Source organism: Mandrillus leucophaeus, unplaced genomic scaffold (genome assembly GCF_000951045.1).
Source record: "Mandrillus leucophaeus isolate KB7577 unplaced genomic scaffold, Mleu.le_1.0 Scaffold172, whole genome shotgun sequence".
Classification (NCBI taxonomy): Eukaryota; Metazoa; Chordata; class Mammalia; order Primates; family Cercopithecidae; genus Mandrillus; species Mandrillus leucophaeus.
The window spans coordinates 4,024,582-4,049,931 of record NW_012101721.1 but is presented as its reverse complement, the minus strand read 5'-3'; the positions used below and the strand labels follow the sequence as shown (position 1 = coordinate 4,049,931).

Below are 25,350 nucleotides of genomic sequence, written 5' to 3'. Positions count from 1 at the left end.
CAGAGGTGCTGAAGCACCATGTCTAGGATTGAGTGACTTTGGTTTTACAGCTACAGATAGAGTGATGCTTCCATCCCCGATAAGAGGAACAGGGAGAGGGCCAGAGAAGAGGGCTTGGCCCAGACACAGGGAGATGAGACAGGGAGGGATCGTACCCATCGAGTGTTGCGGAAATCCTTTATTCTGTCCATGACAATGCAGAGCTTGCACGGCCGCCTCCCACCCATCCCCTCCCCTGCACAAGGCCACCTGCTCCAATCTCCTTTCTTAACGGCTCTTGGCTGCTACAGACGCAGGCAGGGACCTTTGATTGTGTGGAAGCTTCTTGTTGAGAAATTTCTGAAGCTTGCTTAGCTGCTAAGGAGTCAGTTGAAAATGTCTCTCTAAAGACTAAGACGGGAGACTCCTGCTTTGGGAGCTCTGGAATAAAGGACCCTGACCTGGTGTCAGGAGAGGTGGATGGAGTTCTCACTGCTGCTCACCAGCCGTGCAATCCTGAGCAAGTTATCCTAACATAGCAACGGACTCCGACTCAGCTGCTTGCTAGCATGGTAGCCCCAGGGCGGCCAGGGTTTGTCTGTTTCGTCCCCTGCTGTAGTTCCCAGTGCCGACAACAGTAACTGGTACACGGTGGTCTTGCTGAATAAGTGAACGAGTGTCTACCTAGCACCCTGTACCAAGGATCATATGATAGTCATATATTTAACAATTTAAGTAAAAAGTATTAGGAGAATGTTATTCAGTGCGTACGTACCTTGTAAATGTGGCATAAAAGTGACACATAGATAAGGCTAAATATGTGTAATACAGAACTTTCTTTTTCCCAGTCCCCACACAGAAATCTTAATTCCTCTACCATGTTCCCCACACAAGAAAAGGCAAAGAGAAAAAAAAGAAAAAAAAAACCAAGTACTTCAATAAAAAGGTGGGACGCTTCAAGCGAGAGACAACTGAATTAACTTTATTCTCTTCTAACTGCAGATTCAAGGTATACAACTGAACATTGCTATTTTTCTTATGAGACTTATAAATAAAAATACAAAAAATGTTCACTACAAAAAAATCTACTGTTAGTAGGATGTAAAAAATATTCTCTTTGCTATAGAAGGCACAAACTTCACTTAGTGACACATGGAGAGAGAAAAAAACCTGCAGCAGTAAATTCATGTTTTCTTATTTTTTTCCTTTTTTTTTTTTTTTTTAAATCTTGTCAGAAACACTGAAATTACAAAGAAACGCGTCAATCTACACGAAACGAAGGCAGATGCGGAAAGCTGCAACCAGGACTGCACAACTTCGAGTGAAACTGCTTCGGAACTAGAACAGATAAGGAGTGGCAAGCACAACTCGGGGAAGTGGGCTGGGGAGGGGCAGCAGGAGGCAGGAGAGAGGGAGAGAGAATGGAGCCGACAGAAATGAGAGGGGGAGCCAGAGGGAGGAGGGGAGGGCGGGGGGGGGGCAGACGGAGAGGGCAAGGGTGAGAGGTGGGGAGGAGAGAAAGAGAAAGAGATTGATTTGTACAAAAAAGTAACCAGTAAAATTGAAGAAACAAAATTGGGCAACCTCCTAAAATTAGGCTAAGAGGAGGTGCTGAGGTAGACATTAACTAGAACATCGATGAATTAAAAACACTATTATGTAATACAGAGCAATCCGACTGGCACTTGTGCTGTCACGACATAAGACAAGCCACGAAAACAAACAAATAACAAAACAAAACATAATCCCCAAACCAAAAGGCTTAGTTTCGCTTGGTCCAGCAGGGCAGCAGGGCCCTCAGTGCTATAATTTACATACATATATATATATATTTATCTTTATTTATATGGGTCGGATGTCATGGTGCACCACCACGGTTTCTTAACCTTACGAAGATCATGCATAACACTATGTGAACAAATCCTATGATACACACCAGGAGGCTGGTACCCTGTCTGCGAAGTGGGATGCCAAGGGCCCAGGGAGGCCGCAGCTGCTGGCTAACCGGCCTACAGGGCCTACACCCCTCTTTCTCCCCGCCTTCTTCCCCCGACCCAACCTCTCTGGTTTGTCCTGCGCCCCTCTCCTGGCCATCTCTGCCTTTTTCCTCTCCCCATCCGTCCCACCACATAGGGTGAGTCTCGCTTTTCGTCCTCCCACTGAAATATCCACGTAAGTGCCACCATTACAGCCAAGTCGGCAGAGGCTCCAGAAAGGAGGAGGTAAGATGGGAGGGGGAAAGATGACCACAGGATGGGCCTAGGAAAAGTGAATGGACAGAGTCTAATCTTCTGCTTTTCTGTCTCACATCCTGGTGCGCCCCCAGTTTTCACCCTAGCTCGGCTTGCCGGGAAACAGGCCCCAAAATTACCCCGACCCTGCCACCCTTCATGGACAGAGTCGAAAGGCTGTCCCACCTCTGCTCACTCCTCTATAAGGAGGTAAGCTCAGTGGCCCACTTCCGTCCACAGCAGTTGTACCAATAGCATCCAGAAAGGTACCATACACTTGTGAAAAATTGCAGCAGTTTTGTTTCTTTTTTTCTCAACATGGAAAAACTGTTCAGGCACAAAGATTAAACAAGCCCACGTTGCACCCCTTGGATTGTACTGAATCACTGGGTCCCCCAGCCTCCCTACCCACCCCTGCACCCCAGATCTGCCTTCCCCATATTCATGGCCTCCTCCTCCAAAGCAGCCCAAAGCAGCAATGATATTTACTATTTTATATCAATCTCTTGCTCTATATATATATCTATATATCTATATATTTGTCTATCCTATATATACATAGGATTTTAATGCTTTGAATGAGCGAAGGAGTGAACAGGGAAAGAGCACATGAGTGAGGTGTAAATGTCACCAAACGCATTAAGGGACACACTTGTAGGAGCTGGACACGGGAAAGGGACTATTAGCCAACGTGGCCTTGCCAGGCTGGAGAAGTTTTTCACTGTGCTGGATAAGGCAGTAGCAAGCAGGGTTGCCAGCAGTGCCACAGCTAAAGGCAGCCAGGTGGCCAAAGGAGTCAGACGGCGCCAAGAGGAGGGGAGGACAGATATTCAGATCCCACCTGGGGAGAGACCTCCCTCTACCCTCCTTCTCTCCCCTCAACTCCAGACACATATAAAGCCTCCAGACAGCCTCTTAGCTTGCCCCCGGCCACTAGGCCTTGCAACATTAGAACTGTTGTTGTGGGTAGGAAGTTGGAGAAGAGGCATGTTAGACTCTATTCAGGTGTCTTCACGGGGAGAGGAGGGTACAGCAAATTCAGAGGTGTCCCGAAACAGTAGCCCTCAGAAACCACACTCCTCTGAGCTCTCCCCCTACCTCCCTACTGGGGTCTGCAGGGCCCATCGGGTTGGGTGGGGCGTCCGGGTGCTGATTTAGTACCATCCAATGCTGCAACACCAGATTACGACAATACTGCATGATTTAACACACAACCACACACACAAAGCACACACGCACACGCACACACATGTACAAAGGGATATTTTGGTGGTGGTGGACTTTTTTTTGTCTTTTGTCTTCCTATTCACATTACAAAAGGAAAGGGCAAGGTTCTGCAGAACTGACGAAGGAACTAACAGATACTACAAAAATATTACAATTTGTAAAGATTAGCTCAACCCTCTCAGCTTTTATGAATGGAGGGGGGAGGGGCCCAGGCTGAGTGGGAAGGGCAAGGGAGTGAGGGGGTAAGCTAGTTCTATGGAATAGTTTGATTTTTTCTCTTCCTTCCCCACCAATGTTGAATGACATCTTGCTGTTAAAAATACTGTTTTCTGGGATTTACAGATCCCCTGAGGGCCAGCCAGTCCCTGCTTCTTCCCAGACCAGAGGAGGAAGCCATAGTGCATACTGATTTCTTACAGACGGCCCCTCCCCCAAATGATTTCACCCTTTTCACATTATAAACATGACAACTGTTCTAGTCACATATTTCAAGTTTAACTTCTTTTCCTTTCCAAAACACTAAGTCGTTATTACAGTTGCAAAATAGCATCCTCCCTACTTCATCATCCCTAATCAACAGTCTAGTGACACCGTCCTCCCAATTCGCATCCTCCCAACACACAATTTTAAGGCCTTCAGATTTGGTGGATGAGATTGAAGGGGAGGGCAGGAGGGCTGGGGCCGAGGGACAGGGAGGTCGTCACAGCAGCACCCATCCCTCCGGCTTCCCTACATTCCTCGTGATCCTTCTCCCCAAGACCGCTTCCCTAAACCACTTTGTAAAACCTAAGATCAAAACGCAGCCACAACTTTCTCGGCGAGAGAAAGGAAAGAAAAAATAACAATAAAAAACTCTTACACATAAAGCATGAGATGAAACGGAGGGTCCGTCCCAAAGCAAACACGAATATTGCAAATGTGCTTTCCAAAATTCAGGAGGGTTGGGGGAGGTTGGGGAAAAGAGGGGGGAAGAGCAGCAGAGTGGGAGGCGGGAAAGGAACAAAAGAACAACTGGACAAACATAAGAGGTAGCTTTTAGAAAAACAACACCCCCGCCCCAACACAACAAAACAAAGGCTGGATCCCGCCCCCCTCCCCAAAGACCAGCCGTGAAAATAGACCAATCCTGGCAATGAGAATGCACACAGAGGTGAGACCACACAGTTGCAAGGATCCAAACACAGGCCCTCAAACCTCAATGGCCCAGCAACTTGTAAGAAAGGTGGGATTCTCTCCAGAGTGTTTTAGGCTGAACGGATGGTGGCCACAGGTGACTTCGTGCACCGGCGGAGCCGATAGTGACTCCCTAGTGCCCTTTGGGGACCATGGGACCCCAATGCAACATCCCCTCCCCACCTACGTTTTTTGCCCTCCCCGGCCCTCACATTCAGATCCTGAGTATCAACTCCTCCTGCACAGTTCCTTCCAGCTGGGAGGCTGGTCTCCAGGGGTACGGGGAGGGTCTTGGCCAGCTGAAGTCTATAAAAACAACTGTTAATTTACACAAGAAACAGAAAAGAACACCCTCCCCATTCCTCCAAGCCCCAACCAAAAAAAGAGATACAGAGGTTAAAAAAGCTCATGAGGTCACAAAAAACTGAGGTAATTCAAGTACAATGTGCTAACAGGAGACACAGAAAAGAAGCAAAACATAACACAAGGCCAAAGCGCTTTCAACTCCTCCTCCTCCTGCTGCTCCTCCTCCTCCTGCTGCTCCTCCTCCTCCTCCTTCTGCTCCTCCTCCTCTCCACTGTGGACCGAGGGGCGCTGTGAGTCAGGAATTCTGTGCGACTCTCTCTGGACCTGGCTTTTCTTGCTGAGCTCACTACATCTAGGGTCCTCAGTGTGACTCAACAACTTTCTCCCTTGCCCAGCTTCCGTCACCCCACGGGCTGGGTATCCTCTTCCCCAGGTGTAGGGCCCCTCTAGAGAAAGACATCCACAACCTTCCCTTGGAACATCAGCCCTTTCATGGATTCCTTCTCCTGGGACTGAAGTAGGGCCACGTAGGGACTGTGGTTTGTTTGGTAAAATATTAGGTATTTAGTTGTGATGCTTTTCCATTTTGGAAGCAGCGCAGCAGGAATCTTGCTCACAATGGGCCTGGACTAGGGTGGGGTATTGGATTTGTTTTGTGTTCTCAGAAAGCTGAGGGAAGGAGGGGCTCTGAAGTCAGAGGCAGCTGTCCCACTAGGGAACTGGAGAAGGATGGAGACACCGCCAGGTCCCTGAGGGGCTGAGACTCCCCTGGGACTTGGAGGACAGGAGTCAAGGGGAGGCTGGGAACAAAGAGCTGGGAGAGGGGCAGGGGTCCAGAGGCTCTCAGAGACCACCAGGGGACACCCAGATGTGGCAAAGCAGAAGAAAGCAGCAGGTGGGCTGAGTGGTGGGAAGAGAAACAGAGCCCTTCCTCTCCCCAGTCGGCCGCCAGCAAACTAGAGCTGCCACCTTGAGCAGCTAGTGACCCAGCCCAGCCCCATCGGCAGGGGAGCACCGTTCTGGCTCCCCTCCTCCCTGCCTTCATCTTCTGGAGGTCTTGCGGGAGCAAGGCCGGCAGAGACTGTGTGGCTCTGATCAGAGGACCTCTCACCTGCTTTCTAGCCTCCGTTTCTGGACACATAAAGGAAGATCTGGGTGAAGGCAGGAGAAAAATGTGCCACCATTTGAGTGAACAAAATACCCCACCCCATCCCAGAAAATCAGGCAAACCTCCAGCCGGGAGAGGAGGGTGGAGGCCCCCAGAGGAGGGGCAGTGGCTTGGCATCCAGGTCATCTGGAGCCCAGAGAGAATCCAAGGCCAAAAAGCTATCAGGTTTCCTTTTCCTTCTCTTTTTTTTTTTTCTTTTCCTTTTTTATTTTTCATAGTCCTTCCTTCATCTCGATCCAACTCTTCTTTCCTGGCTCCCCGCTCGGCTCCACCGCCGCGGGCCTCCCTTCACACGTAGCACAGGTAGAGGTACGTCTTCTCTATCCTCCAGTCGGGCGGGATCTCCTCGGGCTTGTGGCCCTTCATGTGCTTCTGCATGGAGGAGAGGCTGGGGCAGTACTCTGTGCAGATGGTGCACTGGTAGGGCGAGGCGCCGTTGTGCGTTCTCAGGTGCTTGATCATGGCCGAGTAGTCCCGGGAGCGCTGGTGGCACAGCTTACACTCAAAGGGCTTCTCACCTGAGGGCAAAGGGACAGGGCAGGAGAAAGTGAGGACAGACAGAGGGCGGTGAGGGCACCATGTCACCCTCAGGCGTGCCAGGGAAGCTGGCTTCCTCCTGCTGGGCTTGTTCCAACAGAACTTTCTGGGACAATGAAGGCACCACCCAAGACGGCAGCCACCAGTCACACATGGCTATGAACGAGGCTGGTGCGACTGGAGCTCTACAGTTTTCTGATTTTATTTCATTGTAACTAATTTAAATAGCTACATGTAGCTAGTTGACTACTGGATTGCCCAGTTCCTTGTCTTACTATTCTTAACTCTCCTAAGGCCACAGTCTTTTCCCTTTCTAATTAAGAAAATGAGTGTCTAGAAAGAGAAAGGCCCCACGGTCCTCAGGAATGGCTCTTCAAGCCACAGTTCCATCCAGGGAGCAGGTGGATCGAGACCTTTCAGGGCTACAGATGGTGGGGAGCAGGGGTAGGGGAAAATTGAGGGAACCCAGTCCTTCAAATATGCCGCACCTGGGAACCTCTATCCAGCTAAAGCCTTTTTTTTTTTTTTTTTGAGATGGTGTCTCACTGTGTTGCCCAGGCTGGAATGCAGTGGTACGATCTCAGCTCACTGCAACCTCTGCCTCCTGGGTTCAAGTGATTCTCCTGCCTCAGCCTCCCAAGTAGCTGGGATCACAGGTGCTGCCACCATGCCTGGCTAATTTTTGTATTTTTAGTAGAGACAGGGTTTCACCATGTTGGCTAGGCTGGGCTTGAACTCCTGACTTCAAGTGATCTGCCTGCCTCGGCCTCCCAAAGTCCTGGGATTCTAGGCATGAGCCACCGCACCCGGCCTATCCTGCTAAAACTGCTAAGACTTTGCCCTGGACCCTGCCTCCCTCCTGAGGCTAGAATTGGGGGTGGGGTGGGATGGGAAGGATAAAGAACCTGGGAGTACACAGCCACACCCTAGCCTTCTATACCCCAACTTTCCTTCCATAGAGTCCCCTAGAGCTGAGCAGAGGATGTGAGGGAACCTTGTTTCAATACAGTAATTAACTGGCCAGCCATCTCGCTATCAATACTCCTCCGTGCACAGGCCCCAGCAAATAATGAAGTAATGAACAGCCAAAGTGATCTAACCATCGACCAGCTATTTACAATAGTCACTGCCAATACAGTTAATGATCCACCTGCCAGGTCACATCCCCGACAAGGGGCTAAGGAAACCCCAGGGCTCTGGGAAATCCTCTGGGTCACTATAGGTGTCAGCAATGGACACCCAACCCTGTCCTTGGGGGCTCAAACTGGGGCACGAAAACTGAGCTCTGACAACACGTAGCTCTGCTTACTGCTCCTTCTGTCCACCCTTCCCCTCCAAAGGCAATGTACTTTCCTCTAAGCCAGCAGGATCTGCCTGAAGCCACCTCTCCCCCTTCCTCTGGACAGGACAGCTGTCCCCCCCCCGATCAGAGGGGGTGTCTTTGTTTTCCATGTGCCACCACCTCTTACCCTTCTGTAAATCAGCCTTCCCCACAACCAGCAATGTGCTGGTGGTAAATGTTTAACAACTGGCTTTCTAAAAAGCCCTGGTTTGTAGCATCTGCTGATTGCTATGATGTGAATACTCCTACCAGGGCCAATTTTGAGCAACTAAGGTGATGTCGCTGAACTTGAAGTTGTGAAGAAATGTGAAAAATTAGCTTTCACAAGCAAGCTCCAATACTCCACTGCCCCCAACCTCGGACACTGTGGAAGACCCTTCACTTCTTTTGTCTTCTGACCTCAGGAAAAGCAGTGGCCCACATTTCTTTTTCCAACACAAAAAATAATGTGGCCGGGCATGGTGGCTCATGCCTGTAATCCCAGCACTTTGGAGGCCGAGACGGGTGAATCACTTGAGGTCAGGAGTTCGAGACCAGACTGACCAACATGGCAAACCCGTCTCTGCTAAAAAAAAAAAAATACAAAATTAGCCGGGCATGGTGGCACACGCCTGTAATCCCAGGTAATCGGGAGGCTGAGGCAGGAGAATTGCTTGAACCCAGGAGGCAGAGATTGCAGTGAGCTGAGATCATGCCACTGCACTCCAGCCTGGGCAACAAGAGCGAAACTCTGTCTAAAAAAAAAAAAATGTGAAGGCACTCTGAAATGGTAAAACATCATATGCATATAGGGATTATTAAATATATCTGCTCTTCTAATCTCAGAACCAAACACAATCTAACTTTACAATTTCCCAACTTCCATAATAACCTGATTCAATGCATCCTAATTCTTACTGTAACCCTTGAGTAACATGAAATTAGCCCTAACCTTCGCTTCCAGCTAACTGGACCAACTTACCCCTAATTTAGGACTCATTACAGACATCATTTTGCATGTCACCTCTGAACTATTGGTATAGCTGCCTGGAGAGCTGGTGGGGGCTCATTGGAAAGTGTGCTGGGATTGATTAGTAATGTCTGCCTTGGCCTTGACTGGTGGCCCTCAGGCCATCATACCAGCCCTTCATAGAACCTCTTCTACTCTTTGATTCAGCCTGGGATCATCCTCACTTAGGCTTCTCCAGGAGACCATCTGCTTCCCACCTCCACCCAGGTCCCAGAGCCAGCTCAGACCCCTCCCTGGCCTTCGGTACCTGTGTGCACCCTATAGTGCGTCTCCAGCTGATGCTTGAGGCTGAACTTCTTGCCACAGCCATTGCACTCATAGGGTTTCTCACCCGTGTGGATGCGTTTGTGGCTCTTGAGTGTGCTCTCATCCCGGAAGCAGCTGCCACAGAACTCACACTCGTAGGGGTGGTCGCCTGTGGAGACAAGCGGCTGGATCAGGCATTTGCCGCCCCCCGGCCCCCTCCTCAGGGGACAGTAGGGCACATTCAGGGCATGAGAAGGATGAGACGGCCTGTATTCACCACCTCCAAAGACAACTTAGGGATCCACGGCCACACCTCCATTGAATAAACAAGCAATACCTGTGTTCACACATGTCCACACTTTACTGTGGGCCCATGATCATCTGCGGGGCAAGGGCCAGTCCTGGGAAAAGAGAGCCCATTTGGTTCAGGGATGGACAGCAGTCCCCAGAAAGCAAGCCCTCATGTGGATACATGAGACCTCACCATCTTGCTTCTCAGATGACCTCTTCTCCCCTTCCTTTAGGTTAAGAGTGAAAGTCACTCCAGCCTGACTCCTCAACCTTCAAAGAAATCTCTCCAGTTCTGGGAACTTCACATTGTTCCCCAAATACCTTCTACAGTCCCCAATTTCCTTCCTCCACAGTCTCACATAGCTGTTTCCTCTGCTCGACTTCTTCTTTTCTCCCTGGTGAACTCCTAATCATCCTTCAAAGCCCAGCTCATGATACCCCTGTGTGGACGCTTCCCTTTGATTCTCCAGGCAGAATGAATCACACTTTCCTCTGTGTCCCCAAAGAGAAGAAATGCCCAGAATTTTGTTCTTTTATTCGTGTGGTATAATTTTTATCACACTTTCGCATTAAAATGGCCCACATTTCCTGAGCACTCAGATGTGTGATGTGATCGCATAAGGTGATCATGGCAACAACCTTAAAGAAAGATATTATTCTCATTTTATAGTTGAGAAAAAATGAGATGCTTAGAGATGCTTCAGCATCATCCCTGAGGTGAAATAGCAAGTGAAGAGCTGAGCTGGGATTCAGGTTTGGGTCTGGCCCTAGAGTCAGGGTACCATATACTTGTCAGCTTGCTGACACTGTGCTGTATCTACTGGCTTGCCCATCCTACCTCCGGCATGGAAGCACCACCAGGATAAGAAGCAAGCCTCACCCATCTTTGTAGTCTCAGTGCATCGCACAGGGAGGATCCCGAACAGACTCAGGAAATGGTGGGTCCATGAAGCTTGGAGAGAACTGCCTTTTCTTTTTTGAGGATCCCACTCTGAATTCTCCAGAGCATGAGAGGTTGGGGTGTGGAGAATAACCATCTTGCCTTTCATACCCAAAGTGGGGGACTTGGGGGATGAAAGGTGAGGACTCCAGCTACTTATTTATTACAGGAGTGAAGGCACAGACAATAAAGATAGATTGATCACCCCAGACTTTGTTCATGAATATTTAAATATCGCTGATTCGTCTTGTCACTGTAATTACAATTTCTCTGGGCTGCATCTCCAACAACCACAGTTTATGGTAAAGAATGGCCCACTGTATTTCACTTGTCCCTCTGCAGATGTGCGGGGCTGCCAACCGTGTAATGTCCTCTGCATTTCATACATTTTCTTCAGCTGCTGAAGGTTTAAGTCATCCACAATGACCTACGTTTTTTCATTATCCCCATGTCAAACTGCGCTCGTGCCTGGGCATAAATTGTCCTTCTCGTTATAGACTCGCATGCCTGTGCCTTCACTTCCTTTTTAAAATGATATTTTACTCTCTCCTCTCTCTCCCCTCCTCGGGCCACTAACCAAAGCTCCCCCTCCCAAAGCTAGGCCCCTGTACCCACATAAATTCTCATCTCTTCTGATGGCTCTGAGGGGTTTTTAGTAAGGCTCTGTGGGGAGCAGATGCTGGGATCTGATCAGTGACTTTCTCACGGGTGAAAGATTTGCAAGAAGCACCCATGCCATGTGAGGGGCACTTCCATCAAGTAATCAGATGGAAGAAGCTCAAAGAGTGGCATCGTGCCTTGACACCAGTTCACCCCAATCTATGGGGTGCTGCACTGGCTCAGAGGCTCAGCCAGTGAGTCCCTCACCTGCAGATCTGGGGATGGGCCAAGGCCTGGGGTTCTCAAAATTGCTACCTGCCCATCCTCACTGTCAAGAGCCATGGGACTTCCTGGCCCCTAGTCCCATCAAACTCAAGGGGAGTGGAGGCCTGTGCAAACCCTGGTACTAATTAGTTGTGTGTCTAACACAGTAAGGGCCAGTCTGTGTGCGTGCGCCTGAACCCACTCTCTCTGTGTGTCTGCACTCATAGTCCCGTCTGGTCTGACATCCAACTCCCCCTCCTTACTGAATCGGCAACGATTACGACTTTAATCAAAGATTCAGTATCCTCATTAAGGTATAAATAAATAAATAAAGCCAAGGCCACGTGAGACTTCAGCCGGAGCCGGTAATTAAAACGTACATCGGCAGTCGCCCAGCTGGGGGGAAGGCAGCGGTAGGGGGGGGCGGGGGGCAGCTGCCTGTGCCTTTCACCTCCAGAGGGGTCCCTAACAATTTAAAAAAACAAGGGGTTAAGACAGAGGAGTTTGTTTGATCCAATTTTTATGAATTTAATTATGAAGTGGAGCACATGTTAAATGAGTTTAAATAGGAAATCTCCTGAGTCTGCCCAGGGAAAAGAATAAAAAGAATTTAGAAGGAAAAATAACAACAAAAAAAGAAACAGAAAGAAAGAAAAAGAAAAGTCACCAACACACACGTATGCCCATCCCGATCTGGGAGCACGGTGCGCACCTGGCGTGAAATCCTCACCCTGAGAGCTGATTGTGTCAGTGTGGCCATAATGTACACAAAACTGGCTGCAGAACTCAAAATCCAATTTGTGGTATGTTGATTAACTCTGTAGCCTCTTTAATGAGCTTGACATTAAGTGCAGGACAAACGAGACTAATTAGAGCCCCCTCCAGCCTGCCCGGTGCACCTGTGACCCCCCCACTCCCCCCCCAAATCTGTCCTTACTTGATGCTTTCTCTGGCACTGGCCAAGCCCAGTGTCTGTCGTCCTCCCCACCCCAGCCCCATCCTGCTGGCTCTTCAGGCCCCTCCCTCCTGGCCCCTCCCTTCAGCACAGCTGAGAGTTTATTATATGATGAGCCGTGTGAATCAGGGATCCATCAATGCCAAGAGCACGGCTGGACTAACCTACCAAACACAGCTGCTGATGCTAAACACCCGGCCCCAGCAGCAAATGGGCCAAGAACAACGGAATATTAATGAGGCATTGTGTGTGGGGTGTGCACAGCCTGTATATGGCTTGTGTGCACAGTGCCTCACTGGTGTGAAAATTGATGGGTGTTTCTGTGTGTGTGCACAGGCAGCACACATGCTCTGTGTTTCCTAGAATAAGCAAGGGCTTCTCCCTAACTCTGGAAACAGCCCCTCCCTGTGGATCTGAGCCACGGCTGACACAAGGGCATGTGACATTTTCATATCTGAGCTCTGAGAAGGTGGCATGGACAGAGCAGGGCATATCCTGGGTGGATTTAGCAGGACTGAGATCATTCAAGTCACATGAAGTCAACTGGTTGGACCCAGTGGCATGCTCCGAAGTGGCTGAAAGGTATCTAGCCATCTTTCTTAAGACCAAATGAACCTGGGGACCCGTTGAGGGAGGCGTTCATAGGAAGGTGCATATACTTGCAGGGGAGACGCTTATGCGGTCGCTGCAGAGAAAGTCCTTGTCAACATCCCACCCTCCTGGGCCCTTCTTATTGAGCCCACCCCTCTGGGCCCTACCTCCATCCTGTCCCAGAAATTTTAAGTAGTTCTGTGCAAATCCGGTGGTGCTAAGGCAATGTGCTCCCCTGAACAAAATGGCAGCCAGAAGTGAGAGCCAGGAAGGCTCCTTAACGAGGATACCTACTGCTGGCAGGCCAGGCCAGCTCGGTCCCTAAGAAGTAAAGCTCTTCCCTTATTTAGCAGAGCCTGCCACCCATGCAAGACCTGGTCTGCATACTCAATCTCTGAGCTGTGACAAGACTCTCAAACTGAGGAGAGGGCCTACAGTAGTTTCTTTACGTGGCATGCAGAGGTTTTTATGAGCATATGCTCTGTTACATACCCAGATGGAGACCTGACCCCAACCCTCCCTACAAACACAGCACACAAAGGCAGAGACACATGCAGACTCAGAAATGCGCATTCCTTTACCCAGGTACAGTCAGCAGAGCCCCAGTTTTGTCATAGAGAAAATAAGGAATTTAAGCCATCCACTCCCCTGTTAGGGAAGATGAGGGGCTGCTGCAGGAAAGCAAATGCCTTTTGGCCATCAGGGACCAAGTATCCCCATCCCTGAAGCCCTAGAGGCTGGTGGCAGGGAATGGCCAGCCTCTGGGCACCTGGCCCAGCCTCCTTAGCTCATAACCCCTCCCTTGTCCCATCACCTGGAACTGGCTGAGAAGCAGTATTTCATTGCTCATCGTTTAAATGCCCTCCTTGTCTTCCCTAAACAGGGTTAAGGTCCGAGTACAGGCCTTTGTTATTGTGGGGAAAGTAGGACTTCTTCAACTTGCCCTCAGAAGCCCGAAGCTGACTTCAGAAATGTGTATGGATGGCGTGGAGGGGCATCAAGAGTGGTGGGAGGCAGGGCAGACACTGTTAAGAGACCCAGCAGGTCAGTTTTTCTCAAAATTCATTTTGGGTCTACCTACATGAGAATCCCTTGGGAATACGTATTAATAATGCTGCATCTGGGACCCCACCCCGGCCCCATGGAATAAAAGTTTCTGAGAGTGGGACCCAAGAGCCTGCCGTTTTAATGAGCATCCTGTGTTGAACATGGAAAGACTGAACCGACGGTCCGCAGGAGGGGACTGGGAGAACTGTCCACATTTACCTGCATGCCAGGCAGCCCCTGCACGTCCAAGCCTTGAGCAGAAGGACTGAGGGCTGACTCAGCCCACCACCTCCACTTTACGTCCTTGGAGGTAAATATAGAGACTGGCTCCCAGACACCCAAATCCACCAATCAGCTTCACTGACCTACCTGTATGTGAGCGCAGGTGGCGTTTGAGGGCCGTGTGGCTGGGGAAGGTGCGGTTGCACTCGCTGCAGATGTAGCTGCGCACGCCCGCGTGGACCTCCATGTGTTGCTGCAGTGCGCTCTGCGCCTGGAAGCGCTTCCCACACAGCAGACAGAAGACGGCCATGTCAGTGCCTGTGGGAGACAGGAAAGGGGGCGCCTCAGAAGACTGGGAACACAAGGCGCATTCTTTACCCATCTGGAGTGAGAGCCAGTGTCGGGACTCACACTTCCAAATCCCCATGCTCAGGGGCAAATCCAGAGTTGGCCCAGGCTGTGCAACACTGAGCACCCAGTATGTGGCCCCAGGGATGGGCAAAATCGACGTCGTTCCTGAGCTCTGGAAACTAAAGTCTAGTGGGAGAAGGATAGACACTGATCAAATACATCACAACAGCAAGGGTAATGTGCAACTGTGTCAGGCAGTATGTAAAAGGCAGCAAAATACTAAGAGGGCACATACCAGATGGACTTCGCAGAGTCCGGGGCAAAAAGTGGGGGAGGCAAGGTAGACCCTGTGAGGACAAACAATGACAAAGATAGCACGGGCCAGCTATTGTTCTAACGTAACTAATATAAATCTAAAACTCCAAAAGCTAGCCTCTGTTATCCTCACCCCTTAGACAAGGAGACTGAGGCACAGAGAGATTAACTACTTAGGCCAAAATCCCATAGAGCAGCAGTCCCCAAAATTTTTGGCACCAGGGACTGGTTTCATGGAAGGCAATTTTTCCACGTATGGTGGGGGGATGGTTTCGGGATGATTCAAGCGCATTAATCATTAGACTCTCTTAAGGAGCGTGCAACCTGGATCCTCTGAATGCACAGTTCCCTATAAGGTTTATGCTCCTATGAGAATCTAATGTCGCCACTAATATGACAGGAGGTGGAGCTCAGCTTCACTCGCTCGCCTCCTGCTGTGCAGCCCAGCTCCTCACAGGCCATGGCCCAGGGTTTGGGGACTCCTGCCATAGAGTTCATAAGTGGCAGGGCTGGGATTCACACCCACGCACCCTAGATTTTAATGCTTTCCCAAGACCAGATACAGACCCTGTTTTTGTTTTTTGATTTTTTTTTTTTTAACTACTTCTCCACTCACTAAAGCATGAATCTTAGGTTCATTCACTCAACAAGTATTACTTGGTGCCTTCTACAAGTAACGTCGTCTTTTTGGCACTGGGGATATAACCATGGAAGAGCATGCCAAGTGCCTGCTCTCATGACCGACGTTACCCTGAACACCAGGTGAATGGCGGAATCCGGAAGATGGAATAGTGTCTGTGAACACTCTGGGCCAAAGGGAAACGTGGCCGGTGGGAGGATCAGACAGAGGAATGGTGCAGTGCAGCTGGGGAAGAAGAAGAGGAGGCTAAAGGGAAAGGTAAGGGCCAGGCCATGCAGGGTCTTGCAAACCACGTCAAGAGCTTTAGGTTCCATCCCAAACCCGACGGGCAACTGTCAAATGATTGAAAGCTAGCGAGTGATGTGAGATTTTCATTTAATTCTAACTGGCTGTTCACTCCCACAGTACCCCACAAATATAGGCTGCTATTTTCTGTTTGTTACCAAACCCTTTCTGATGCTGCTCTGGAGCCATGGCCGAAATTTCCAGCTACAGCACCACGGGAGGAAGTATCTGACCTTGTGTGTGAGTCCTAACTGGCAGCTCGGTGCCCAGCCTTTTGGGCTCTGTTTTCCTGAGCACAGGAGCCCCTGGCAGGCCCATCTGCACGTCTCTGTGCTGGTACCTGGGCAATATCACCTGCACTTGGCCCCACACTGCTGTCCCCTGTGTGGGGGGCACAAGCAGGAAAGGTAAGTAGGCCTAGCATCTGTCAGCCCAGTCCAGAGTGGGTGGGGGCAGGGGGCAAAGCTTTGGCTGCTGGAAGCCATGGGCTGCTCAGCATGGAATTGAGAAGTGTCTGGTAGAAGGTAGGGGGAAGAGAAGGGATGGCACGAAGAACCTCCCTGCCTTCCTGGCCCATCGATAGAGATAGCAAGGAGAGGCCTGGTCCTCACCACCTCCGTCCCATTCATTGCTGGGTTAGGATGGACTAGTAGGCAGGCAAGGTCCACCTCTCACGGTCCCCTACACTTCTGTGTCCCTCATACTCACCCTGATACCCCTTCCCTTTGCAGACACTGAGGTCTAAGCACCTGGAGCCACACCCCATCTCGCCAGCAATCAGGAAGGCTGAGCAGGGAATGGGAATAGCAGCCAGCACTGGATTTTTCTCCTGGCCGTCAAAAAGCAGGAAGGAAGGGGAGCAAAACTAGGTGTTATGCTAGGTGCTTTTTCTATGTTGTCAGCTCATTTAAAACCTGCAATCCTACAAGGCAGGCATTCTTATCCCCCTTTTTACTAGTGGAAAACAGAGAGATTAAATAACTTGCCTAAGATCACACAGAAAGAGGCAGAGTTGGGATCTGAAAATATCTCGGTGTGTCTGCTTTCAGAAACCACGGGGTTGGGCTCAATGCCGCCTCTGGGGCCAGCTGCCCGCCTGTCTGCGCTTACCCTGGAAGAGGCCCGGTAAGGACAGTACAGAGCACCCCTGCCTCTAGTACAGCTCCAGCAATGGCTAGAGAGCCCCTGGCCAGGAGTAGGCGGATGCTGGGGCTGGGTCACAAGACATAGCTCTCTGAGGCCGTGCAATCCCACTGGGAGCCACCAAGGTCTCTCGGAAATGTTGAGTAGGGTATTCAGCTCCACTTGCTGGAGGGGGACATAATGAGAGATGTATCTTTCCGGACAGAAGCAGTGCCAAGAGTTGACAGTGAGTCTTCAATATCCCTCCCTGCTTGGCCTACATACAAAGGAGCACAGTGCATCTGCAATGCGTTCTGTGCCCAGTGGCCCCCAGTTCTTCACCTTGAGGGCCCCCAGCATCTACCCCCTCTCTGCCCTTAACCCCCACCCCACAGAGAGCCCAAATTAAGCCAGGTGTTCAAACAGCTACCTTAAATCAGTAGGATTGAGTAGGCTTTGTGGGTCAGCCATGCCCTTTAAGAGCCAAGACTCCTCCTTATACATCCTCTGAGATCCCCCGCATGGAAGGAACCTGGGCAGACGAACCTGAATGGCATTGCCAGTGGGACATCTCAGCCTACACAGCCAGACCGAGAGGTGCTCTGAGGGTCAATATCACCCAGCAAGGCAGACCACGGCACTCTGCCCTCTTGGTCTTCCCAAGACCCCTAGATGCTGCCCCACTATGCTGTCCCTACTTCTCAGGGTGGCCTGAACCCACTTCATGTCCATTCAGCCAACTCACTGAGCCACTGCCAAGTGCAGGCACTGTGCTAGGTGACCAGGGGCAGGCTGAGGCTGAGCAGAGAAACTGGGTCCCAGACTAGTGGGAGACGCTGAGTTAACAACCACCCGGAGGGTAAGGCAGGGCGACTCCAAGAGCTTCTGAGATTTTGAGTTAGGCTTTTACAAGTAAACAGTGTTTGAGAAGCAAAGGACAAGAAATTGGGACACATGTGCCAGGCTAAGGAGAGAGACACCGCTGGCAAATGTCAGAGCAGATGGGGCCAAGGTCAGGCCCTGGGGATGGAGACAAGCTGGGAGATGGGAGTCAGACCATAGAGGGCTGTACATGCCAGGTAGGACAGACTGGACTTGATTCTACAGGCAATGCAGTGCCAGGAAAGGACCAAGGGTTGGTAGGATCCTAATGTCTGGGTCCCCCTCCAATTCCTTTTTTGAAACTCTAACCCCTAAGGTAATGGTATTAGGAAATGGGGCCTGGGGGGAGATAATTAGGTAATTAAAATGGGATGAGTATCCTTGTAAAAGAGGGCCCAGAGAGCTAGCCAGTCCCTTCCACCATGTGAGGACACAGAGAAGTCAGCAGTCTGCAACCAGGAGGAGGACCCTCACCAGAACTCGAACATGCTGGCACCCTGATCACAGACTTCCTAGCCTCCAGAGCTGTGAGAAATGCATGTCTGCTGTGTATAAGCCACCTAGTCTGTGGCAGTTTGTTATAGCAGCCTAAATTGACTAAGACGAGTGGTGCTACCACGATCTGACCTGTGTTTGAAGCCAGTGACTCTGGACACACATAGGGACCAACAGCAGCAGCAAGTGGTGAGAAGCAGCGAGAGGGCTGATGCGCCACTGGAGGAGGGTAGGGACCAGACCAGGGCAGAGGCTGCCAGGGCAAGGGGAGAGAGAAAATCCTAGAAAGGTGGGACAGCCAGGGAGGAGTCGCATGCACAAAATCCCAGATGGCAAGTTCCACACCTGGCCAACAGGCTGGAAGTTATATGGTCACCACCTGGAAAGGAAATGCCATGATGTCCCTACAGTGGTCTCTCTCCCTTTCCTGGGACATTCCACAAGGTGCAGGGGTGCTCCTTGGCCACGTATCCACCAACCAAGGCTCCCAGGGGAAGAAAGGGGGGGCCTCTGAGACTCAGCATCCACTTCCCCCATTCTTCTGCTTGGAGACTAACAGCTATGATGATAGAAAAGTATTTAAAAAAAAAAAAAAGGGAAAGGGCAGGGGAGATGTGGATGAGACACAAGAAAAGCTATTGGTGCATGTGAGTTAAAAATCTAGAGACTAGATGTGAGTTATTAAACAATTTGCTGCTGTTTCAGCCTAGCTGATTGTTCGCATGTATGATGAGTCAGGGCAGATTCTATTACACTGGGAGATTAAGCAAATAAATGCTAGCTTTTGGAAACACATTAAAATGTGGGACTATGGAAATAAAATTATCTCGAAAATTGTATTAGCAATTCATTAGCTGCAATGAGATGTGCGGCGGGGCAGGGGGGCCTGGAAGCACTGGAACACTCTGCTCCCTTCAACACCTGGGTTCTGTCCTCTGCGATGGAGAGACGTCAGGCCTGGTACCAGTGGGGAGAGGGGAGGTGCTCTGACTGGATGAACAAGACCCTCAGAAGTCAGATGGTCCGCATGACACAGGGGAAGGAAAAGAAGCAGAGGGGTCCCAGCTCTCCCATATACTTGCCTTGTGGCCCTGAGCAAGTCATTTTACTTCGCCAGATCCATTTGCTCCTTATCCACCATATTGTGGTCATCAAGAACATCGAATGAGACATCCACACGAAAAAACTTTACAACGTGGTCACAGAGCCAATGCCGGCCAAACACCACCTTCATCTGAACTAGAAAATCATGTCGCCTCCTCTGGGCAGCCCCACAGACCTGGTGAGTACAGAGAGGGCTGGGTTTTGGGCTCTTTCCCTCTCAGCTGGGTACCCTTGTGCCGTGAACAACCTGGATCGTGAGTCATGGCGTGAGTCATGGCAGCCCTGCACAATACACATGCCTAAGCTGTTTTGTTGTCACTGGACTGCTGCTTTCTGGGAAGCCTAGAGAAGGCATCTTTGAGGAATTACACCACTTAGGATTCAGTGCCAACACCACCATCTTCCTCTGAAATCCCTCACTGTTGTATCTGGTGTGGTACGGCCCTGTATTGCATTTATTTTGGACTTTCAGCTCTGCCTAATAGATTATAAGCCTCCAAAGTAGGAACTATTGTATTCCTCTTTATATTCCCCAACACACAGCACATGGCCTGATATAGAGTAGGCACCTAATAACTGCATGTTGAATTAGTAAATAAATAAGGGGCTGTGAGACAGTCACAAAGGGTGGAGGAGGAGGTACGAGGAGAGTCATGGTACAGAGGGCGAGGGATGCGGAAAGTTCAGACCACAGTCCACAAATGAAACCACGACTAAGAGGCATCCAACCACTCTCCTTGGAAATCAGTAATAACAAGTGACCCACAGGCAGCAGATCTCAGTGAGACCTCCTGTGTCTGTCTGGTAGGCTGGACAGGACTCCTTAGTTCTTACTCCATGTCTGAGCTCTGTTGCTCAGAAGCAAAGACCCAGACCATAGAAGGATTGGTGTTGCCATATTTTACAGTACAAAGATCCCAATTCTGGCCCAGAGGTGCAGCCCTTCTTGGATTTGTGATCCTAGTCCAGGCAGCTGTTGTCCTTAACCTCGGTTTCTTCATCTAGGAAAGAGAATTCATAACTAATCTGCCCTTTCCAGCCCTAACTTCATAGTCCTGTTAGGATGCAACTGACAAATGTTTTTGATTATGTAAATGCTACAAATGTATTGCTTTCTCTCAATCTGTACATTTCAATGTAAATCAGATATATAAGTCAGCTTTTACTCAAGAAAATAATTTTTCAGGTCAAGGAATTAGCACCTCTGCTCTTCTGAAGAATGAATGGGACTCAGTCTTAGCCTGGACTCCCAGGGTATCTGCTCAAAGGGAATCCGAAGTAGGAAAAGGGGATGCATGTGGAAAGGATGACGCTATCAAGACTCAAGGAGCATGACTCTTAGTAATATGGGCAGGGTCCATGCAAATATCTGGGACCACATTTGCATAAATTGTATCTCCAGGGAAGGTGACCCACACCAGACCCCCAAGTGCCAATACAGCCAGTTTTGACTACAGGGCATGTATGACTCAAAGTCTTCCAATTTAAAACAAGCTTAATTTTAGCAAAAAAAAGGAGAATGAAAGAAAAAGAGAGAAAGGGAGAAAGCCAGGCCAGGGTGGAATAGAGGCAGAAGGGGTGACATAGACCTAGGGTATTTCACCCAGGTGATGACGGGGTCTGAAATTATGAAACACAAAACCCCTCATGTTTACACCTGTGCCATTTCCATACCAATTATCTCTTTAATAGATGGGAAGGAAGAGGATCAGAGGGGTACACAGCTGGAGAAGATGTTCAGGTGCTACACCTTCTTGGAGCAAAGCTCTTATTATCTCCTGCTATAAGCAGTTTCTTAATCAAAGGAGCAGAGGGATCTAAATATACTCCAGCTTTTTTTGGTAAGCAGGCTGGGACTGCTGTGTGTGCATGTGCTGGGGCGTGTGCATGCCCGTGTGTGTGTGTGCGTGCACATGTACCCTGGAGGGGCTTCTCATGTCCAATCCTACCCAACCTCACCCAACCCTGCCACGCCGAAAGCTGCTTCTCCCCACAGAAAGAAAATATCAAATTTAGGAGGGTGTGAAAACCTTGATTTAAACTAGAAACTTCCCCCTCCCTCCACTCCTAGCCCCCAAATCCTTCAGATATGTCTTTCTGCTCCCTCTGACATCCTGGGGATGACTCTTTCCTAAGACACCACCTCCAGCATGGGCAACCTTCGTGACCACACACTCAAACCTTGACATAAACTGATGCCTTTTCCTTTTGCCCATATTCTCCTCCCTTTGCCCCCAGGGTGCTGCTGAAAAAGGTAGCAGAGTTGCACCATCCACTCTGCAAGACAGAGAGGCAGAGACAAACAGCACCGGGTTGACTCCTACCCAAGGCAGGAAGGTTCTGTCTGCATCTTAAGAGGATGGAGAAGGCTGGGGTGAGGTGAGGAATAGACAGAAAGGAACAAAGTCCAGCCCTTGAATCTGAGTGGCTCCTCCATTTTGACTTCCCCTGTGCTATCATTTAGGGCTCAGCTCCTTTTCAAGGAATCTACTGGATTAAGGGCCAACAGCCCTCTCTTTATTTCTCTGGTTGTCCTCTTGAGCATGAGTTTCAGGATCATTTAGGATGCACTATTGCACTCCCAGCGTTCCTCAGAAGGCTAGCTATGTGGGCACTGAAGGCCAAAATCAGCCCACTGAACCCTGCAAACTCCAATCAGCTGCTGGTGAGTGAGAGACAAGTTCCCCAGTTGCTTTTACTAGGGTAGGATACACTAAGATGCCATCTTGGAAGGCTTGTCTCAAACTCAATTAGCTTTGAGCTCACGCATGGGTGTCTGTCTCCTGTGTATAGAGTCACCTACTGCTGAGGTACTCAGTTACATCTTCCCAAACCAAGCCAAGAGCCAAAAACCTTAACATCACTTGTCAATTTCATCCTTGTCAATTTTAGGTCTCTTTATCCAGCCTTCTCTGCCTCTTTTTCCTTCCTTTCTTATCTGCGTAGAATCACGGAAGGCATCTATACATCTGTATGACATTCTATTTCCACAAGAGAAAGGGGGAATGTTATGGTTTCAATACTGTCAGTCAAGGGAGCAAAAGCATCTTCACTGCATAACAAAAAAAGGGGAGGAGCTTGAGCAGCTGATTCAGATTTGTTTTAAAACTAGGCAATGGATGGGAGAGTGATTACATTTTTTAAAACACATGCACACATACAACTTTCAGTCTCTTGGGGAATGTGGCTGCGTCCTCAGGCACAGCAGCTAGCAGAGCTGGCTCCCGGAAAACCGTGTATTTGTTTAGCAGTGAGCTGCAGACACAAGTGCATTTCATTACTCGGCACCTCCAGCTACAGTAAACAAATTTGTCAGCTCACTAGCTCATTAAGGTGCGCCCTGGACATGGGGGATTTATTGAGACCTGCACAATAAAAGTAACATGAATGGATTTACTAATTTTGTCAATCACACCAACAAACGAGCCCAAGAAGGGGAGAAAATGAGGGAGGGGGATAAGAAAAGGGGTGGATAAAAAAAGGGAAGGAGGTTTTAAAAAAAGCACAGGAGTTTGGTTTGCAAGAAGAGAGAGAATAAACGAGTTAAGAGGGGACAAGATCTGCATCTTTGTACTGGGCTACAAAATCACCTTCACATTCAATCTACCTCCTACTCTGGGTTGCCCTTTCTAGGGTTCAGGGGCCCCTGGCAGGAAGGGTGCATGCTAAGTTGGAAGATGCCAAATCAAGTCCTGGTTCCCTGGCAGTGCCACACCGATGGCAACATCCTCCTCCCTTCCTCCCAGCATCCGATATGGAACTAATGAATCCGAGGATTAAAAACCTTGTTCCGGGAAGTAGCTGCTTCCAGGCACATCAGCGGAGACTAATATCCTCGGCTAGTACCTCCCACCTGCCCCAGCAGCTCCTTCTTGGTTTCCAGTCCAGTGGCTGGACATTTCCAGACATTCCAGAATGAATTAAAACTTCTCCAAGAGCAAGCGGAGGAAGAAGGAAAGGGATTGTGTGTGTGTGTGCGCGCGCACGCGCGTCCACGCGCGTGCAGTGGCCGGGGGGCGGGTGAGTTGGGGTGGAAAGTAAATCCGGAGAGGTATGCAGCCCTCTGGTCTGTAACTTTCAAAATGACAGCAGGACTAGGGCAAAGGTCACGGGGTCCAAGGCCTTAAGCATCTCCGCCAGCTGTGGCAGAGAAGCCTGGAGCCCGCAGGACGCCCGCCCGTATAAATCAGCGCTAAGCAGCACCCGCTGGGGGCGAGGACAATGGGCCCACACGGGGGTGGGCGGCAGAACAATGGGGCCTGGCCAGTGCGCAGGCCCGGAACAAATGTGCCCTGGCACCACGGGGGCCCCCATTTGTGAAACTAATTGGCCCACGATTGAAAAATCGGACCAACTTCAACAACCCAGAGACAAGGGCAGCTTGCAGTAGCCTAACCTAGCCCAGCTCTGCAGAGCAAGCCTAGCCTAGCCTAGCCCAGCCCAACCCAGCCCATCCCTGGTGGGGCATCTGATGTGGAAGCCTCTCTCAGGTACTGCCCGTGCTGGCAGAGAGGTGCCTCTGAGATGGGATCAGGCTGGGAGAATGATGGACCGTGGGATGGAGCAGGTAGGCATGGTGCCGACTTGAGGCGCCCCATGCTCAACAACTTCTCCCAAGATGCAGAGAACTGTTTTCCCTGGTTTCTTTACACTGCTTGTTCTGTAGAAATAAAGTTCAAAGGAGAGAGACAGGCACCTGTTTACTCTCAGGATTCCTAAAGCCAAAGGGCTCCCTACTTCCTGCATTTGGGGGTAGGTGGGTAGCAAATAAATCAAAAGCTACAATCAGTTTCTTCCTAAATCCATTCCCTGGAATGTATTCTGCCTGTAACCCTCTGCAAGGCTGCATGAGCACTGCAAGAAACGTGGATCCCTTGGTCTGAAATTCAGCTAATCTTAGAGGCTTCCAGGAAAAGCAGCCCCAAAGCGGGTGGGGGAACATCGGGACACAGCATGAAAGGGCAGGCCAGGACCTTCACATCCCAGGCATCCTCTTGCCCTCACATGGCTTTTTACTGCAGACTCCCAACTGAACAGGAACAAAAGAGTAGAAAACCTGGCCTCTAGTCCTGGCTCAGTGACTAACTCGCTGTGCACTCCTGGGTGGGTTACTAGACCTTTCTGGGCCTCCGTTTCCTCATCAGTAAAATGAAGAGGGATATAAGTGATCCTTAAAGGGTTTTTCTCCACTCTAATATTCAATAATTCTATTGAAGAGGGTGCTGGCAGGTTGAATGGTCCTTTCTCCCACTGAGATGGATGTCAGCATTTTCTCTTTCAAAGTCAGACTTGATAGCTTTCTTTTAGCTAAAGAGAATCCCTTTAACTAAAAGGGAACCACATTCTTAGGCTGACAGAGGGGCAGTCACAGACAAGGCAAAGAAAGGATCCAACATTGACTGGGCACCTGCTGGGTGCCAATCTAGATTCAACCTTTCTCAAGCAGCACTGTGAAATGGGGATTTTTAGAAAGATGGGAAAATTTCACAAGACTTGAGAGAACCTCTAGGTCCCTTTTCTAGGGGACTACCAGTTAGCAGCTTACGACCTCCTAGAACTGGCTCAACACTCACAGAGGCAATTATTGAGTAGCTGGGTCTGAGAGTACCTGAAGCCCCTCTGTGCCAGGTGAGGGCTGGGCAGTTGGGGTGGGGAGTATGGAGGGCAAGCTTTCTCTCCCAAGCCCCCAGCACTAGAATGACAGAGAAGACCCCCAAGAAACCCTGCACAGAGGGCAAGTCAGAGAACCAGACCCTCTGAATCTAGCAGTTTCATTACAAGACCGTAGTGTCCAACACATAGTAGGCATTTACATTCTGGCAGTGTGTCCAGAGATTAACGGGAGGCACGGGAGCTTCCGCGTGAAGGTAAGACCCAATTTCCTTGTCTGGACAGTAAGTTACTCCCAGGACTCTTTCATCTCTAGTATTCTTCAAGTGTTAAAGACGCTTTCTATAGACGGTCACTCTCTCTAGTTTCAGACATTCCCAAAGTCATCCTGAGGCCCTAGGAGAGAAACTGCAGCTCA

The 25,350-nt window shown here is 49.8% G+C and overlaps 1 protein-coding gene across 3 annotated transcripts in view; it reads right to left on the bottom strand.

Moving 5' to 3' along the window:
- Positions 1–6,250: 6,250 nt before the first annotated feature.
- Positions 6,251–25,350, bottom strand: part of ZBTB16 (zinc finger and BTB domain containing 16) — a 198,741-nt gene continuing 179,641 nt past the window's right edge. For all 3 annotated transcript variants that reach the window (XM_011977032.1, XM_011977034.1, XM_011977033.1), the window contains 3 exons: positions 14,276–14,446; positions 9,220–9,387; positions 6,251–6,602 (listed from right to left, as the gene is read on the bottom strand). In XM_011977032.1, the coding sequence (XP_011832422.1) occupies positions 6,373–6,602; positions 9,220–9,387; positions 14,276–14,446 (569 nt within the window). In that variant the 3' untranslated portion in view covers positions 6,251–6,372. The remainder of the gene's footprint in view (positions 6,603–9,219; positions 9,388–14,275; positions 14,447–25,350) is intronic.